We start from the raw sequence: 19,009 nt of genomic DNA on the forward strand, positions 1-19,009 counted from the left end.
AAAGACTGACTATATTTCCCTCCATCCTATCCCGCCCCTCACTTGTTCTATTATCTACTTTGACCCTGTCCCTTTTCAAAAGTGTGTGCTTCTAACTACCCTCTTCCCAACCTGCCCTCCCTTCTATCATCACCCCTCTCATCCCCTTCCTCCCTACCCTCCAATAGGGCAAGATAAGTGTATGCCTCCTTAAGCCAAATTCAATGAGAGTAAGGTTGACCCATTCCCTTTTGCCTTCCTGTTCTTCCCCTCCATTCTAACAGTTTTCCCTTGCCTCTTCTATTTGAGATAATTTACCCCATTCTGTCTCTCTCCATCTCCTGTCATTATATTCCTCTCTCACTTCTAAATTTCACCTTTTAAGTATCATCCCTTCCTATTTAATTGATCCTGTGACCTCTGTCTATGCATACCTATACACATATATACACACACTCACATATATATTCATAGGCCCATATACCCTCCTAGATAGACATATATGTATATACATACATACATACATATATATGTATATACATTTATATTCCCTTCAACTATTCTCATACTGAGAAAAGTTTCATAAGTTACAAAAATCGGTTTTCCATGTAGGAATGTAATGATAAGTTCCTTTTGATTTCTTTCTCTAGTTTACCTACTCATCCTTCTCTTGCTTTTTGTATCTGAATGTCAAATTTTCTATTCAGCTCTGATTTTTTCGTAAAGAATGCTTGAAAGTCCTCTATTTCATTAAGTGACCATATTTTCCCCTGAAACATTATACTCAGTTTTGCTGGATAGGTGATCCTTGATTTTAATCCCAGCTCTTTTGACATCTGGAATATCACATTCCAAGCCCTTCAGTCCCTCAATGTAGAAGCTGCTAGATCCTGTGTTATCCTGATTGTATTTCCACCATATTCAAATTGTTTCTTCTTGGCTGCTTGTAATAGTTTCTCCTTGATCTGGAAACTCCAGAACCTGGATATAATATTCCTGGGAATTTTCTTTTTGGGATCTTTTTCAAGAGGTGATAGGTGGATTCTTTCAACCTCTATTTTGCCCTCTGGTTCTAAAACATCAGGTAAGTTTTTCTTGAGAATGTCTTGAAGGACGATTTCTAGGTTCTTTTTTTGATCATGGTTTTCAGGTAGTCCAATAATTTTTAAATTATCTCTCCTGGCTCTATTTTCCAGGTCAGTGGTTTTTCCAATGAGATATTTCACATTGTCTTCTATTTTTTCATTTGTTTGGATCTGTTTAATAGTATCTTGATTTCTCATAAAGTCATTAGCTTCCATTTGCTCCAATCTAATTCTGAAGGAATGATTCTCTTCAGTGAGCTTTTGAGATTCTTTTTCCATCTGGCAAATTAGGCTTTTTAAATCATTCTTCTCTTCATTGGCTTTTTGGGCCACATTTGCTATTTGAGTTAGTCTATTTTTTAAGGTGTTATTTTCTTCAGTCAGGTTGTTGACTCTCTTTTCATGATTTTGTTGCAGCATTTTCATTTCTCTTCCCATTTTTTCCTCCACTTCTCTTATTTGGTTTTCAAAATCCTTCTTAAACTCCTCTATGGCCTACATCCAATTTACATTTTTCTTGGAAGCTTTTGGTGCAGGAGTTCTGACTTTGTTGTCTTCCTGCTGTTCCATGCTCTGATCCTTTTTGTACCCAAAAAAGGAATCTAAGGTTTGACTGCTGTGCTTGCTTTGCTTCCTTTGTTTGCTTATGTTGCCACTCAATTATTTGACTTTTGAGCTTTTTGCCACAGTAGAGCTCTGCTTCCGGAGAGGAGAGCTTTGTCCCAAATTGCTAGGGTTTTCTCAGCTGTTGGAGCTATTAGTTGGGTTCCCTCTCTGAAGTCTCCTCATGCTCTGGCTCACTGCTCACCCACCCCAGGACCTCCACCCTAGACTGCAGTCCAGATCCAAGCAAGTTAAAGCAAGGGCAATTACCCCTCAGAGTGGTTGCTTGGTCCCCCTACAATCTGCAGGCTGGGAGCTCTGAAGCAGCTAAGTGGAGGTGGCACAACCTCCATGCCTCAGCAACTTCTCCCTCTGGGAGCAGAGACCTGACTGCACTCCTGGACCCCCTGTTCCCAAAATCCACACTGACCTTTTACTTTGCCTTTGGCATTTATGTGTTGATAATTCTGCAAACTGCCACAGCTGTTGGTGATCTACTCTCCCAACATCCCTCTAGCCATGACTGGTTGGGGCCACTCTGAGTCTAAAACTGCTGGTTCACCTGGAGCTGGGCTATGTTCCCAGAATGCTGTGATGGACCCTTTCTGTAGGCCTACTGGGCTGCCTTCAGGGGGAGATTTATTTATCTCTGTCACTATGTGAGTTCTGTACCATTAAAATTTGTTTAGAGTCATATTTTATAGGTATTTGAGGTGGTTATGGGGGGAGCTTATGGAGTTCTCCTGCTTCTAGGCCACCATCTTGGCTCTGCCCTGAGGGTCCACTTTTGCTTTTACTAGTCATCCAGAGAATATGATGCAAAGGCATTTGATGAAATGTCATAGTAGGAAAAGTAGCAACATGACATTCCCACTAATACAAAAACCTCTTCCACAAATATGAACACCATTAATGGAAAGGGTGGGCATAGGGAACCTATGTGGTTAAAGCAAGTGCATGGAGGAGCACACATAGGGACTATTAGGGAGCACAATGAAGGACAATTAGTGTCTTCTGGTAATGTCACTAAGCTATTCTCTTGGGCTTGTTCCCAGTCTGACACTAAGTTCTGTCCTCCTGAACACATTCACACTTTCTCTCTCTCTCCTTGTCTCTTTCCTTTATCCTCTTCTTTTTCTCTCTCCTCTCTCTTTCCCTTCCCCTTCTCCTCTCCTCTCCTCTCCTCTCCTCTCCTCTCCTCTCCTCTTCTTCTTCTCTCCTTTTGCTTATAACTCAGAGGGTTAAGCTTAAGCTCTTTTAATAAGAAAGATAGGCTTTTACACACAAGTATAAGACTAGAGGAAAAATAACAACTTCAGCTCTGTATAGCATTCTTTCCTTAAAGAGAGAAGTCTATAATTTCCCAAACTTAGCCCTAGAGGTTAACATCTTTTGGAATATGGACCATGAGATAGTTAATTAGAACCTGAAGACCTATCTTTTAAACTCATTTTCTCTTCCTAGCAGGATCAAAATTCCTGACTCAAGCCTCCATCTGACCTAAAGTTAGAAAGTCTCCTATATCTCTAGTAATTTCCTTACTTTTGAAATGTATTCTCCTCCACCTCCCAAACACACACACACACACACACACACACACACACACACACACATACACACACAACTAAGGGAGTTGTGGGGGGGAGGGCAGAGAAGGAAGGGAAGTTACTTAATTTTAAAAAGTCATGGAGGGTTCTGTGGGGCTGACACCTTGCCTCCTGTCAGTCCTTTCCTTTCTCACAATCCCAAGAATTCTGCCAAACAAAATGGGTCAGGGGAGGCAAAACCCAAAATGGTCAGGTAGAGCCACAGATGAAGTTTTGTACTCCACCCTAAATACTTTTTTCTTAATTCCTACTTTTTCACAAATAACACACAGGAGGCACTGGAGGTTTTCAGACTCTAGCCTCTAACAGGCTCACTCTTGATCTGGTCAGACAGGCAGACAGCTTTGGAGGGGTTAATAATCAGCTTTATTCTAGTCTAGTCTTCTCAGAGGGCTGTGGGACAACCAGCTCCTGCAGCATTCCCTAATCACCCTTCTGGTGAGGCTGGTGAGAAGGTGTAGCAACTACCCCTACTTCTCAATGTGGTTAATTGACACAGGAACACTTGTGCATTCCCCTAAATCCCCTCCAGCCTCAAAGGGGGCCTGATTGATGCACACACAGATTCCCCTATGGGTTCCTCTTGGTTTTCCCCACTCACTAACCAGTGCTTACCTGCTTTACAGGGCAACAGACAAGGCATCTTGCACACCTCAAGCTCACAGGTTAACTTTAGTAATATCATCATTCTGTGCAAGCATAGTAAATATTACATTATCTCACCCCTTATCTCAGGCTCAGCCTCAGTTGGACTGTCTGTGCTTCTAGGAATGTCTATCTAGAATCTTTGAGGCTATTCTGGGAGTTATATCTAATACCTGGAAACTAGACATTGCCACAGTCATAGATCTTGAGAAACTGAACTCTAAAAAGGATAAAATCCTCCTTTCTTACATCTACTTTACACAGTTCCTTTAGAGAAACTTTGAGCCACCTTAAATAGGAAAACCCACAGAAAATTGTTCTACAATCTAAATTATTCAGAAACACCTAATTTTTTCTCCAAATTTTTATGTCTCCATTTTCAGATTTTCTTTTTTTGCTATTACTTTTTAGGTGTTTAATCTGAAATTCATATACCACTGGTGTGGGTGCAAATGTCATACTTTGTTCCTGAAGGAAAAAACAAGCATACATTTTATAGTTTCAATGGTGGTGCCACTAAAAAGCAGCACTCCAATTTGAAATAAAAAGATGCTAGAGTTGTAAAAAGGATGATGAAGAAGAATGAATGAAATGAAGAATGAGGAGAAAGGAAGAAAAAATTTCTGCTTCATCTTTTTTTCTAGATTTCCAATGGCATTCTCTCCTACCACAATGTGCCTCAAAATACGTGGTTGTGTGAGGTCTGGGATTCCCAAAGGGATCCAGAATTTTATTCAGCCATGTTCCAACATAGAAACAAGCATAATTAACAACTACTATTTTGAGTTGGATCAATAAGGTAGGAATGTTAAATAGAAGCACACTTTTGGATACTTGCTTCCTTTAGAGAAGGCTAACAAAAATAGATAGCATTTACATAGTACTTTGCTTTGTAAATATCTTCTCATTTTAAGGCTAATAATCCTTGGAGGTGGGTACTATTATTATCAGACTCATTTCATAGATAAAGAAACTGAGGCAGAAAGGTCACATTACTTGCCCAGCTAATAAGTATCTGAGGCTGGAGTTGAATTCAGGTCTTCCTGACTCCAGGTCCAACACTCTACCACTGCCATCTAATGCTATCTCCTTGCAAGTCCATGGAAGATAACACCAAAAAGAGACTGAATCATTTTTTAATCTAGAGGAGCCTTTAACTTTAGAAAACAGTAGTGGCAGAGATCTAAATTTCTCAAGCAAGTACTTAAAGAAAATGACTAAACTATCCCAGTTCTGTCTCTTGCTGCCTGTATGACCTTGGATAACTCACTAACCTTCCTGGCTTCAGTTTCCTCTTCTGTAAAATAAGGAAATGACCTCTAAGGCTGACTTCTGCTCTAAATCTATGCTGTATTCTATAATTTTAGCTTTTGTTTTATTAACAACCACTTCTGGATAACTAAATTATAAGGATATATATGTTCATGCATAGATATAAATATACAGTTATATATACTGTTCATGCATATATATTTTTATATAATTATATAGATATAGAATATAAATAAATATTCTACATATATATGTCAACATGCAAACTTAATCAGCTTAAATAGGAATTGTAGTGAAAGTTACTTTGGAATAGGTTAAAATTTATAATTGATTATATTCTACTAGCCCTCAATTAAATGGTAATGTGCTTGTGATGCCCACTATAAACTGGAATTTGTTTTCCTTTTCCTTTTTACTTTAAGACAGATAAAGCCTTATTAGTCTAGGTTTTTATTTGTTCATTTGTTTGTTTTGTGGTAGTAGTGGGATTTTCTGTTGTTTTTGAAAAGCATGCCTTTTGTCATTTTGACAGCTGGAAATGAAGCCAAACATTTAAGACAGATTTTTTTTCTAGCAACAAAAGCAGAGAAATGCTTTTTAATTATGGGGGGGGGAAAGCACATCTGTGCCAAAGGTACCTTTCATGTTTAAGCTGTAATTAGCTAGCCAATTTGGTCCCTGATATATACTGCACGGACATTTAAGTGTGAATATCACTGAAGCTTGATTACAAAAGGCAATTATTAATTTTAAAGCACACACACAAAAAAAAGGTATGGCCTGATTACAGAGGAATGATTAAGGCTGGGTATGTCAGACCCCGTGAATTAATAGCAGGCTTTGCCATATTCAAAGTACACAATTTAGTCTTTGCCATAGGTTATATTTAGAATCTGTGGCCTTTTGCCCTTCAGTCTTTCTAAGGTGTTCCTGGATATTTTTGCCTTAGAAATTTGTGTACAAGGCTCTAGATAACCTTTTATGTGAGAACGAACCTCAGAGGTCAAGTCCAAATCATTGGCGGTACCGAAGGGCAACCAAAAGCCTAACTGAAGTGTAAACAAAAAGTATTTCTCCCCCACCTCCCACCCTCCCAGTAAGATTTTAAGTTACACAAAAGCAGGCCTTGTGTTTCATATTTTCTTCATATTCCAGAACCCAGTCCATATGTCTTGCAAATACTATATAAGTGGTAAATATTTGTCAGGTTGTATGGAAATGAAAATGAATTCAAATAAAGACTATGCCGGTGGCCACAGGGCTCCGTGTTTTTGGTGAACCCTTCCAGGAGGACTCCGGAATTCTCCTGAGGGGTGGCCTGGCCCAGGCAAGAGCTGTGGCTTTTGCAGAGTCCCTGCGGTAGGGCCTTCTAAATCCAGGGGCTGACATAGGTGAGCAAATGGGGAGCTGTGTTTTATAACCAGGAAGTGCTTCTAGAAGCTGTGGCTTAATGCAATAGACACAGAGGGAAAAAAAAAGGCTGGTGGGCGGAGATTCCCCTCCGGAGAGGGGGTGGGAGGATCCTCAGCCTTGGGACCAGGAAGGTGTGTCTCCTCTCCTTTTCACTAGGACCTCGGGGCCCAAACTTTCCCCAAGCAGGACCCCTAGACCTCGGCTCTTGCCATTTTTGAGGGGAAATATGTTCTTTTTAAGGAAGGGGGGCAGGTTTTAAGGAATTCCTCCCACGGAATAAAGGCTTGGGAGAAAGAAATAAAAGTCTACAAAACTAAAAATGTCAAGGCCCTTTGGCCTAGGTGCTGCTGAGGGGAAATGAGGCCTGGGGTGGGGTGGGGGCTGGGGGGGGGCGGTTTCCAGGGACCTTGGAGAAGTAGAGAGGAGGATGAAAACCTATTCTTCTTTGAAAGGATGACAAAACAACCAAAGAAATCTTTCTCTTTCTAAACCCTCATAGGGTGGGGGAGGGGAGAGGCTCAGCCAGGGCCTTCCCCTAAGTCTTTGTGGGATATTCTTTGAGCACAATCCTTAACTATTCCCACAGGTGTCAAGTTTGGTAAACTTAGGATTGGAAGGGAACTCAGAGGTCTTCTGGCCTAACTCCCCTCCCATTGTACAGGTGAGGAAACTGAGGCCCAAGGCTGCCCTCCTGTCTAGGGTGCTGGGGAAAATAGAGGAGGGGGAGGAGAAGGAAGCAGATGGGGAAGCAGTGTCAGACTCGTAATTGACCTCTGTTGTGCAATCCAGGGTCTTCAATCTCAGAAAGATGGGAGAAGGGGAACAAAAAAAAGACTCATCAGAGATTGCATCTAAAATGAGCTTAGAATCCTTATTCCAGCACATCCTATTTACTGAACACCAGGCAGAAGAGCGCCGTCGTTTGAGGCATGAAGGTCAAGTACATTTCTGTCATTCTGCATGTGCTTTACATATTTTCTCTTATGTCCCCCCATAGCGTTTGACTTAAACCAGAATTGGGTGGAGGGCTTAGCTAGGCTGATTGAGGAAGCTCATTTACTCCAAAATTATTGAGGTGGGGATATGATATCTAAAGGTTTCTCACCCATGCTATAGAAACTTATGTTTTATCAAGGGCTGTTGTATTTAAAGATTTACTCTGCATTCCAGTGCGAGTGGAAATAAGCAGGTGTCGTGAAAAAATTCAGAAAGCAACAGAAGAACTGAAAGGAGAGAAAATCAAGTCAGAATCCAAGGTAGTCTTCCAATTCTCATTTTTTACTGTGATTGGGTCCCCTGTGGTCCTTAAATATTAGCCTAATACTAGTCAGATAGGAAGAAGAATTTAGTGCCATTTTGCTTGGGGATATTTGGCGATCCATTTCCAGAAAAACCTTGGCCCTCTAGTACAGGGGATTAGTAAGATTAAGAGAAACCAGTTTATATATGGATAGCTGAAATGATAAAGATATTAAAATTCGCAAAACACTCAGCAGCTCTCTGACCCTCGGGACTACTTTGTAAGGTAGGTAACTCAGGTATATTATCTTCAACTAAGGTTTTTAGAGATTAAATTATTTGACCAGGATCACATAGCTAATTAGTAAAAGTGGTAAGACTTGAACCCAGCTCTCTCCTGACTAAATTTAGAACATGCTATACTACATATCTGCATATATACATATACATATTGCATATATACATATATACTACATCTTTGTACAAAATAAAAATTTATATAAATAGAATTCATTGAATTTCTACAGCCAGTGGGGGTTTTAGAGATTATATAGACCAAGCTATCCACTTCACAGATTAAAAAAACTGAGTTACAGAAAGGAGATGTGGATTAGAAGGAAATAAATACATATGCTATTTTTTTTGCTGATGTTTAAAATCTGAAGAAGTTGTGAACTATTATAATAATTTTAAGTTTGTATTTTTTCAGTGAGGAAAAAGTAGAAGGGGGAGAAAATAAATACTTGTTGATTGAGGAAAGTTAAAAAAACCCCACAAAAATAATTAGTATCACTTATGACTGTGATACAAAAAAAGGCATCAATAAAACATTTTAAGTGGAATAACATACACATATTCACAATTTAAGGGGTAGTTGTTTTCTTGTAAAACTATTCAATATTTTAAACATTCATATCAGTTCATAATTCTCTTAAAATTCTTTATATTTTACTTATGTTTCCATCTGAAAACAATTCTTAGCCTTAACAGATTCTAGCACTGGTAGAATAAATCTTAATGTGCCACATTTTTGGCACTGATGGAAAACCAAAGAACATCTTCTTTGTTTTTATTTTGTAAAATTAGCTTAATTGGATGGGAGGAGAGAGATTTCAATAGGTCTGAATGATCAGGGACAATCTTCATGAAGAAAGAGTGACTTAATCTAGGCCTTCGTTGACATTCCTAGGCAGGAGAATGGTAAATAAAAGGAAACCACTCATATTTTTAAAGCAAGGAGTATTGGTATGAGAAAAGTGTTTTGGAAAGATTATTCTAACAGTGGCATGCTAGATAGATTGGAAAGGAGAAAACTGGTTGGATTTAGGAAGTTCAGTTAGACTATGGACATAATTCAAGCATGAGGGGATTGTTATTCAGTTGTTTTAATTGTGTCCAACTCTTTGTGACCTCATTTAGGGTTTTCTTGGCAAGGTACTTGAATAGTTTTCCATTTCTTTCTCCAGCTCATTTTACAGATGAGGAACTGAGGCAAACAGGGTTAAGTGACTTGCCTAGTGTCATATAGCTAGTAAGTAGCTATGTGTGAGTAGTAGTAGTATTTGAACTCAGGAAGGTGGGTCTTTCTGATTCTAGGCCCAGCACTCTATCCACTGTACCACCTAGCTGCCTCAGGGGGAGAGCCTATAGATGTAAAATAGACATTGCCCTACTAGTCTCAAATACCTCAATTATTTATGAAGAGGACAGTAAGAAAACAAATTTGACACTAGTCCTTAGACTTTATTTATATCTTTGTCCCTACCCACTCAATATTATAAAATTCCCAAAGGAGAATGGGATGTAAAAATGACTAAATTGAAAGTAATCATCATACTACAACATGGAGTGGTTTACTGAGGGGAGGGACTTAAGTCAGCTAGAATTTGTTGAAAGTGAGGCAATCCTTTGCTTATTTACTACCTGGAAGTGTCAAATCACCTCAGGGCTGAGCCTCTGTCAGAATTAGGGGAAAGCTACTTTACCACAACTTTGATCCTAAGCCAAGAGTTGTTGCTCTGACTAAAAGACAGCATGGTAAGACAGCATAGTAGCACCCAGCCAAGCTAATAACTGAAGGCAGAAAAATACTACAGTTGCCCACTGAAGAACAATCCCAGACCAGCATACTGATCCATCTACTAGAGACACTTTGTCTTGAGAAGAGCCCAGTGGCCAATTAACTTATCAGACTCTAGCCTTCTGTCAGTTAGCCACTAGCTGGTGTTGCCTGATCCAGTCCATCAGCAATGGTTCCTGGCAAGGAGCCAATATGGCAACCAAATGACCTGCTGTGCCCAGTCTAGCAGCATATTGGATAGTCTGACTGAGTCTCTGCACTGTAGGAACTGAACTATTGGTCCAGTGGAAGTATCCTGCTAACCCTGAAAAATGATGGAATAATTCACAATGAATAAATATCATGAGGATTGTCCAGAGACAGAAAATCTTGGACTTTTAGGCTCTATCATTTTAGAGTTATGAGCTGCCTTGGTCATGTGTGTGACCTATATATGGTTCTCACTACCACTGTGCTTTAAGGCCAGGCTCACTGTCCCCCTATTCTCTCATCCTGCACTGTGGGTTTATTTGTGGGGCTGTGTGCCTCCAGTTTTGATAAAAAATGCTTTGGAACTACTTTTCTTGCTATGCCATTGAATAAATGCTTTAGCTAAAGGAATGTGTCCGAGGAGATATACTAATAGGGGATTGTGAGCTAGTATTTGGGAAGATAGCCAAGTACAGGGTTAATCTTAGAACCCTGGGAGTAGTAATAACAACACCTCTTCCCACTGGCAAAGGGAGCTGAGCAAATGAACCCTCAGGGGAGTATTTACACGTTACAAACATACATTTTATAGGTAGATATTATTTATGTATTAAAACATCTAGTAGCATGTATTTTATAAACACATACGTACATATATAATGTGTATATGTGTTTAGGAATATATGTAGTCTTTTCCAATAAGTTGTGAATTCCTTGAGGGCATAGATTGTTAATTTTTGTCTTTGTAATCTCAGAGTCTTAGCACAGTGTCTAGCACATAATAAGTATTTAACAAATGATTACTGATTGAATTCTATCAATTTTTTGGTTACAGTACTATCAAATTGGGATGATTTGCCTGAAAATACAAGTGTAAATCCTGATTCACACACATACACACAACAAAATCTTTCTGATCTAAAATATTAAATGACAGAGATCAGAAAATATCCCTATATTAGTGTTTAGAAATACTGAAATTACTTACTAATATAAATTATAAATATGAATTACTTCTTAATCAACATAGATTAGTTGCATGTAATATTATTTATTAGGTAAATATAGTTGTAGCCTACTTTCAAAATGAATTTATAAGTGTCAAAGTCAAGTTTAGATATTGATAATTTGCTATTGAAATAACCTAGTAAAATTTACAGTTTGATAAAGATTTGACAGTAATCCCCAAATATTTGATAGTAATTTAATTTAGCAAACATTTTTAAGAGCTTAAAATGGAAAGAATTCTAGATTTGTATTCAGAGAACTTGTGTTTGAATGCTGGTGCTGGTAATTACTACCCTTGTGGCTTTGGGCAAGCACTTAGACTTTCTAGGACTCAGTTTCTTTATCTATAAAATGGGGGCATTGGACCAGGTGATCTCCGTGGCTGCTTCTAGCTTTAAATAAATTTTTTTATGAGATACAAAATTCAGATAAGAGAGTATTCCTGACTTCTAAGAATAGACATATGACAAGAAAGAAAGAAGGAAATATGCACTTATTAAGTGCCTTCAGTATACTAGGTACTGTGCTAAATACTTTACAAATATTATCTCATTTGATCCTCACCACCACCCAGGTTTTAATGGCTAGATTTCCTTCTCTAGGCCTTAAACCCAATTCATTCTGGATCGCTTTTATAAGACAACCTGCCTGGCACAAGTACCACTTAATGGTTATTTTTGGGGCCCTCCAGGCTCAGAGTGAATGTAAATAGTTTCTCTTTTGTTTCTCTTTTGGCCAGGAGACCTGAGGGTCTTCACCTCCCAGTTTGATTTTTTTTTTTTTTAATTAAAGGGGCCATCCCTTAACTCACTTCTTAAAGAGGCCTATTCACAGCAAGGGCTTTGCCTCACTCAAAGCAAGAACTTGAAAAGACTTTAGCTTAAAAAGGCCAAAGTCTCCCATCCCTCCTGGGTCATCTCCAGTTGTTCTGAGCCATATTTGGCCACTAGACCCAGATGGTTGTAGAGGAATAAGTAGGGCTGGTGACCTTGCACAGCCCACCCTTCCTCTAATCAAATTCAATTGCAAGTCATGTCATTATCTTCCTGATGTTATGGTCCCCTTTGAGAATGAAGGACAAACCATAACCACCATCTGGAAGGTAGGTGCTATTATTATACTTATTATCCAGTGGAAAAAACTGAATCAGACAGAGGTTAAATGACTTGCCCAAGGCCACACAGCTATTAGGTGTCTTAGGTCAAATTTAAACTCATATCTTCTTGAGACCAGGTCCAGTTCTCTATCCAATATACCACCTAACTGCCTCTAGATAATTCTAATACAGAATGTGTGCATTAGAAAGATGTGAAGTAAAGTACTGTGTTAGGTTCCAAGGGGAAATGTTTATAACTAGAGAGGAATAAGGGAAGGTTTTCTGAAGGTGTTAGCATTTTAGATGTGCTTTAAAGGACTGGCAGAAACTCAGTGGGTAAGAAGGGGAGGGCAGACATTCCAGGGAGAAGAAACAACATGAGGCAAAATACAGTTATAGAGAGGATGGAGAATACTGGGCATATTTTTGGGGGGCAGAGATGCCTATGTTGGCCTAAATGAAGAATTACAGGGGTAGTTAAGCCAAGGGAAATACAAACTGGTTTGTGGGGGGTCCTAGAAGGCAGGCAAAGGTATTTTTTAACTCCAGGAAAAGTTTTGTTTGCATTTTTGCATCTCCATTCCCAAGTATTTGTATAGGTATAGATGATCATATGTATATCTCTGTGTAGTGCATACACAGACAGATGTACATATATACATATATGTACACACATATATACACATACATATATATACATAAATTTGTGTGTATTCCCATAATAGAACAACTCTAATTATAAATGATTAATGGTTAAGAACAGAAAAAGTAATCACAAATTGATTTTTTTTCTTTTATCCTCAGAGTTAATTATGTGCCTGCCAATATCAATGAAAATGTATTTACTTGACTGCTTGATTTGGTATTTATTGACCAATCTATCAAAAAGAAACAATTTAAGAAAAAACTAAAATATAATTTGAATAGAGTAGTACATGAGTTACAAAAATAATTGTACTAGTGATACAGTTTGAAAATATTTTGGACATCCTTTTGAGATTGCTTATGGTCAAAAATGCATTTTAGAAATACAGTACTTATTTTTTTTCCTGTCCTGTAAAACCCAGGTAGCATGTAATTAGAACTTGAATGATAGCATTTGCCTTTCAGGGCTCAATGACTACTTTAAAATATGTGGTTGCAAAAGCCACAGATTATACAGTATGGGTACTTTGTGAATTGAAAAGATACTGTATGGCTGGTTAGGTTTAGTAATGTGAAAACAGAAACACAGGAACACAACTTGATTTGCACCAGAACCTACCAAAATATGATCCTAAGGATCCTGATAATGGAGGAAGGATTTTGTAGTATTTACAAGGTAGCACACAAAAATTGAGAAATCACAGATTGAATATATTCAATATCTTTTCAATGTCTGATACCTGTTCCTAGTAGTTAACCTGATAGAACTTTGATCTTTATAAACCACTGAAAATAACTTTCTTTCTCAAGAGGGAGTAAGTGAAGGAAAGTCTAAGGCAGTTTATTAATTTTAAAATTATATTTACAATGAAAGAATAATTCAAATGGGGGTAATTTCACCTTTCCCACTAATCTTTTGGAATCCACATAGACCTCTTTTGAATAGAAAAAACAAATTAGGACCTTGCCCAAAGCTGCAAGAAGATATATCCTTAGAAAGGAACAAGCTCTCAAATTCTGATTGAGATATGTTGAAATGCAGTTTTTAAATTATTTTTTAAAAACTTCTTGTGAAAGAATAATATAGTCCTTGCCCAAGGAACCTGAATATCAAAATAATTCCTTTTTTTTCCTTAAAATGTATTAGCTATTTAGAACAAAAATTGTGCTTAACTCTCTACCCCTAAAGAAATTCATTTAATTGGAATACATGTTCATAACTTGCAACATTTAAGAGATTAAGTTGGGAATTCTACTTCATCCATTCAGAAAATATTTCGAATAATCATAATAATCTTGTAGAAATACTTTTGGAACTAGATATTTTAAATTACCTTGCTGGGCAACCAAAAAAGTTAACAACAGGCTCATTCCCTTGAATTCATCTAATGAACTTTTAGTGTTTTAGCTCTGGATGGAGTCTAATCCTTTCATGGGCAATACCCACATAAATTCAGCCAGTGAAACATCAGTGAAGAAGTGTTAAAGAAATAATTGATTTGCATGAATTTGTTTATGGAAATGGAGGAGTTTATGATGGCAGTTCAGGACTAGGTCACTTCTACAGACATTGTAGAAGGGTTATCTTTAAGGACCACAGATTTTGTGATCATGCTAAGAAATGGGAGAAAGTATCTAATGAATCACTGCAGAATGTAAAAATTTAACACCTATTGAATCTGAAGGAGATATAACTTAGAAGTTAGAATTATACATCAGAAACTTTCTTCCATGTGCCCACTGATGATAGATCCCCATACTACAAATATCAGGAGAACCATTAAAATATCCTGTATAACTCAGCTGGTTGGTACTGGAACCAGACCTCTTCATAGACTAGATTGTCACCAACAATTGCTCAGATATAACATTAATCCATAAAGATATACATATACATATATGTGTCTATATGTGTACATATGCACATAAGGTATCATAATCTTTAGACACCATGGAAAGTAAAGGTTTCACAATATAGAGATTTAGTAGAGGTGGTCAAAATTGAGTAGGAAGAAGATAAGGTGTACTTTATCCCTATTGTTCTGTCTGCTCCTGAACTGATAGTATTTTCAGTGTGTCTACAGAGGATGAGATTACATTTAAATACTTTCATTTGAATAGAAAAAATAGTTATTTTTACCTACCTCTTTAATAGTCCCTAAAATACTAAATATACAAGAATAATAGTGTAAGAACTTATCTCAGGACTCAAGGTAGCTTAGTAGATAGAGTGCTGGTGTTGTAGTCAGGAAGAAAGGAGTTTGAACCCTGCCCTGAATACTCACTAGCTGTGTGACCTAGGGCAAGTCACTTAACTTCCCTCGTATTTGATGTCCTCCAAGTTCCCTTTAAGCTCTTAATCTGATGAGAACAAGATGATAATAACAAATGACATCTATAAAGGGCTTTAAATCTTGCACTTTCCGTATCTAATTTGTGCATTTTTGCTGGTTATAATCCCCATCTTTATCCCTAGAACTCTCTGGCTCCTCATCCCTGTCTCTAGGCTTCCCTGGCTTCCTTCAGGTATCAGCTAAAGTCCTACCTTCTTTAAGAAACCTTTCCATCCTCTTTAATCCTAATGCCTTTCCTCTGAGATTATCTCTAGTATATATGCTGGTGTCTCTATATAGATAGGCATAGATATAGATATGTGGATATATACAATCTATACATGCACACACATCATATATGCATATATATACAAACATATATATCTTATTTGTACATATTGTTTACATGTTTTCTCCCCAATTAGATTGTGAGTTCCTTGAGAGCAGGGACTGTTTTTTACATTTCTTCATATCACCAGTACTTAACAAATGCTTGTTGAAGGTATAGCTAGGTGGATAGAACTCCGGAGAACCTGAGTTCAAATATGACCTCAGTTGCTCACTAGCCATGTGACCCTGATCATTTAACCCTGATCACCTCCAAAAAAAATTCTTGTTAACCATTGGCTGACTGATCCTGTTTAAAATACTCGAGGAAAAATAAATGAAGTAGAAAATAGCCTCTTCACACAAACCATTTAAGGTCTGGTTGCAGAAAAGGAACATACATGTTCATGAAAATACTAGAAGCCTGTTAGAAAGCGCATATGAATATGTATCAGATATATTTATACTTTGATGATGAGAATTCAAATTAGTGTGGTTCTCCATTTATTAATGCAGATCATAACCCCTCTATGACTTGGTAGATTGTGTTGAAGAGTTGCTATGGCCAAATAATTAATTGTCCTGAGGCCAGACTGGTAATCAATCTCTCCAAACTTAGTTAAGCTGTTCCTCATGCTATAGGCACAAAGTCTGTTGCCAGGTTACATTAGAAGCTTTTGCAGTTTGTTAGAAGCTGTGAGAGCTTATCTTCTGCCGTCTTTGCCTTTGAAAACTCTGAGGTATCCCTATACCCATGATGAGGAAGGGGACTTTGGTGGAGAAAGTACAAGAATAACAATTTATATTCCTATGCTACAGTCTCACCCTGAAACCTCCCTTAGCACCTGGGGCTGGTCCCCTCACCCTGCAACCTGTATCTGCTGTGCCAGCCCCCTTTTCCCACTGAAAAATTGTTCCAATCTTCCCACAATTTCTTCCCTATTTCCTGCCCTCTCAGCACCTTCAGCTCCCTTTGGTTTTTTTCTTGCTCTATTATAATATAAACTCTTAGGTCAAGGAGTTCCCAGCACATAGTTAATACATATTTGCTGTTTTGCCTTGCCTTTCATAAAGACCTCTGAGATATGGAATAAAAGGAAAGATCAATGTGGGGTAGTTGGGTTTGGGGAAATTTGATTGATGGAAGTGGTTTCTGAACAAGGTTTTCCAGATTCATCAAGATGGTAGCAGTGTTACAAAAAGACAAATGACAGGATTGATTTGACAACTGGTTGGATATGAATGGTGAGAGATGATACCCAGGTTGTGAGCCACGATGACTGGAAAGATGATGCCACCATCAATACAATAGAGAAGTTAGGAAGAGGGGAAGGTTTGGGAAAAACATAATGAATTCAGTTTTGGACATGCTGAGATATCTACGAGATATCCAGCTCTAAATCAGCTAATAGAGATGTAGGACTAGCATCTGGGAGAGAGGTTAGGACTAAGTAGATCTGAGAATCTGCATAGAGATAAGAGTATAGAGGGAAAAGAAAACATGGCCCAGGACAGAACCTAAGGGGATGCCCCAAGGGTTAGCAGGTGTTCTGTGAATGAAGATTCAGTAAAGGAGACAGAGAAGTGGTGAAATATGTAGGAGGAAAAGGAGAAGAAAAAGGAGAGATCAGTGTTACAAGAACCTAGAAAGAAAAGAGTGTCAAGGAGAAAAAGAGGGTGATCCCTAGTATCAGAGGCTACAGAGAAGTCAAGGATAAGGATTGAGTAAAGGCCACTGGATTTGGCAATTAAGAGATCATGGGTAACTTTGAAGAGAGCAATTTTAATTGAACAAATGAAGTCTACTCTTTGGCAGAAAAGATGGGGTGAGGTAGGAGGGGCAGTCAACCAGAAGAAGCCAGTAGTGCTACAAAGCACCCCTAAAGAAAAAAATCTTCCTTTCACATTCTACCAAGAAGAGATTTATTCAACTTCAACAAACATCTGTTAATATGATGACTAGAATATAAAAATATCTTGATGAAGCAACCACATTTTTTGCATCAATTGACACTCCTGGTCCATTTAGTGTTTAAGAATTTACTGTATGCAAGGCCCTATGTTAAGCAATGAAGACACAAAAGTTTAAACAAAAATGATTATCTCTCTGCTCAATAAGTTTACATTTGCTTGGGGAGGGATGAATCTGACACATAGATAAATATAAGGAAGATGTAATAGTTGATGGATTGATTGATTGTTAAAGCAAAAGGGACATGTAATAAAGTGCTCTAAGAAAAATTAAGTATATAGAATATACAGACGGCATGATGGCTATGGAGAAAGCAACCTCTGAATTGAACCTTGAAGGAAAAAATAGAAGCATTTTGAATTGTTAGTGATCCATCTCAAAAATGCTTTGTATTGACTCTATATATTTTATATACTGATCTGGGTGCATGTTGTTTGGTCCCGGTAGAATAGAATCTCCTTGAGGCTAGGGAATGTTTTATTTTATTTTATTTTTACTCTCAGTGCCTAGCATATAGACTTTTATTACATACTGGTTAGATTGCATTGAAATGTATTTCTTTATTTAAAAAGTGCCTAACTACTTAGTACAAAAGTTAAGCTTAATTTCCTTCCTTCCCCCAAAGGGTATTCATTTAAATAGAACTACCTATTTATAACTTGCCACATGTGAGAGATTAAGCCAGGAATGCTATTCATCCATCCAACGAATATTTTAAGCAATAATAACAATCTTACAGAAATACTTGTGGAACAGTCAGACATAACTTACTGAACAATAGTAAAGGCAGTTCTCCATATGAGCTTTGTAACAATCCTCTAGTGTTTCTTTAAGCAGCAGGTTCTTTCTTTGCAACCAGATATTAAACTCCTTGTGTGAAGGGTTTATTTCCCACTTTACTTGTATCCTCCAAAAGCACTTTGTACAGCACCAAGCACAATTGAGACACTATATGTAAAATGTTTTGCAAGTTTTATAGCTCTTTATAAGTGTCAATTATTATTATTAACTTGCTCTTGTCATCCTCTTTGAAGGCTTTCCTATAAAAACAATCCTGGTGGTTTTTATTGCTATCCTGCTATTATTTATTTTTAGTGTTTCTATGGTCTGTTAAACAGGTGGATAGAATTACTTTTTTTGGTAATTGAATAAAAGTATGGAATGTAAGTAAGCTCATCTTCTGTGGAGTCACTGAAAACATCCCTAAGATAACTTTAATAGCAGACTGGGCAACAGCAATGCTGTTCCCAGATGATTTTGATTTTTCTGTTTTAAATGGTTCTCTTGCTGTATGGAGTTTAGAGATTATAAATATTTGGCATATATACATTCAAAATGTTCTTAAGTTTATATGGGTCAATGTTATGTTTTAGATGATTGTTGATAATAGTTTGATCTCTGCTGATTTAATGGCTGAGCTCTTCAGGATATTTTAAAGTCAGTATTTGTATAATGGGGATTTATCATTTGTCAGTTCATGAAAGATAGTGACTTTTTGATTTATAATTCTAGCTGC

At 37.6% G+C, this 19,009-nt stretch overlaps 1 protein-coding gene across 3 annotated transcripts in view; it reads left to right on the forward strand.

The window, feature by feature from the left end:
- The first annotated feature begins 6,679 nt into the window (after positions 1–6,679).
- CCDC172 (coiled-coil domain containing 172) overlaps positions 6,680–19,009 on the forward strand; it is a 51,194-nt gene continuing 38,864 nt past the window's right edge. The window contains exons 1-4 of one of the 3 annotated variants that reach the window (XM_069097563.1): positions 6,688–6,735; positions 7,191–7,265; positions 7,394–7,539; positions 7,775–7,860. In XM_069097563.1, coding sequence (XP_068953664.1) covers positions 7,413–7,539; positions 7,775–7,860 — 213 coding nt within the window. In that variant the 5' untranslated portion in view covers positions 6,688–6,735; positions 7,191–7,265; positions 7,394–7,412. Of the gene's footprint in view, positions 6,736–6,774; positions 6,946–7,190; positions 7,266–7,393; positions 7,540–7,774; positions 7,861–19,009 lie in introns of those variants that run through there. The other 2 variants (XM_069097564.1, XM_069097562.1) reach the window with 2 other exon arrangements.

The sequence above is a fragment of the Petaurus breviceps genome, unplaced genomic scaffold (assembly GCF_028583685.1).
Source record: "Petaurus breviceps papuanus isolate PSGF00001 unplaced genomic scaffold, PetGlider_PUasm1.0 37, whole genome shotgun sequence".
Classification (NCBI taxonomy): Eukaryota; Metazoa; Chordata; class Mammalia; order Diprotodontia; family Petauridae; genus Petaurus; species Petaurus breviceps.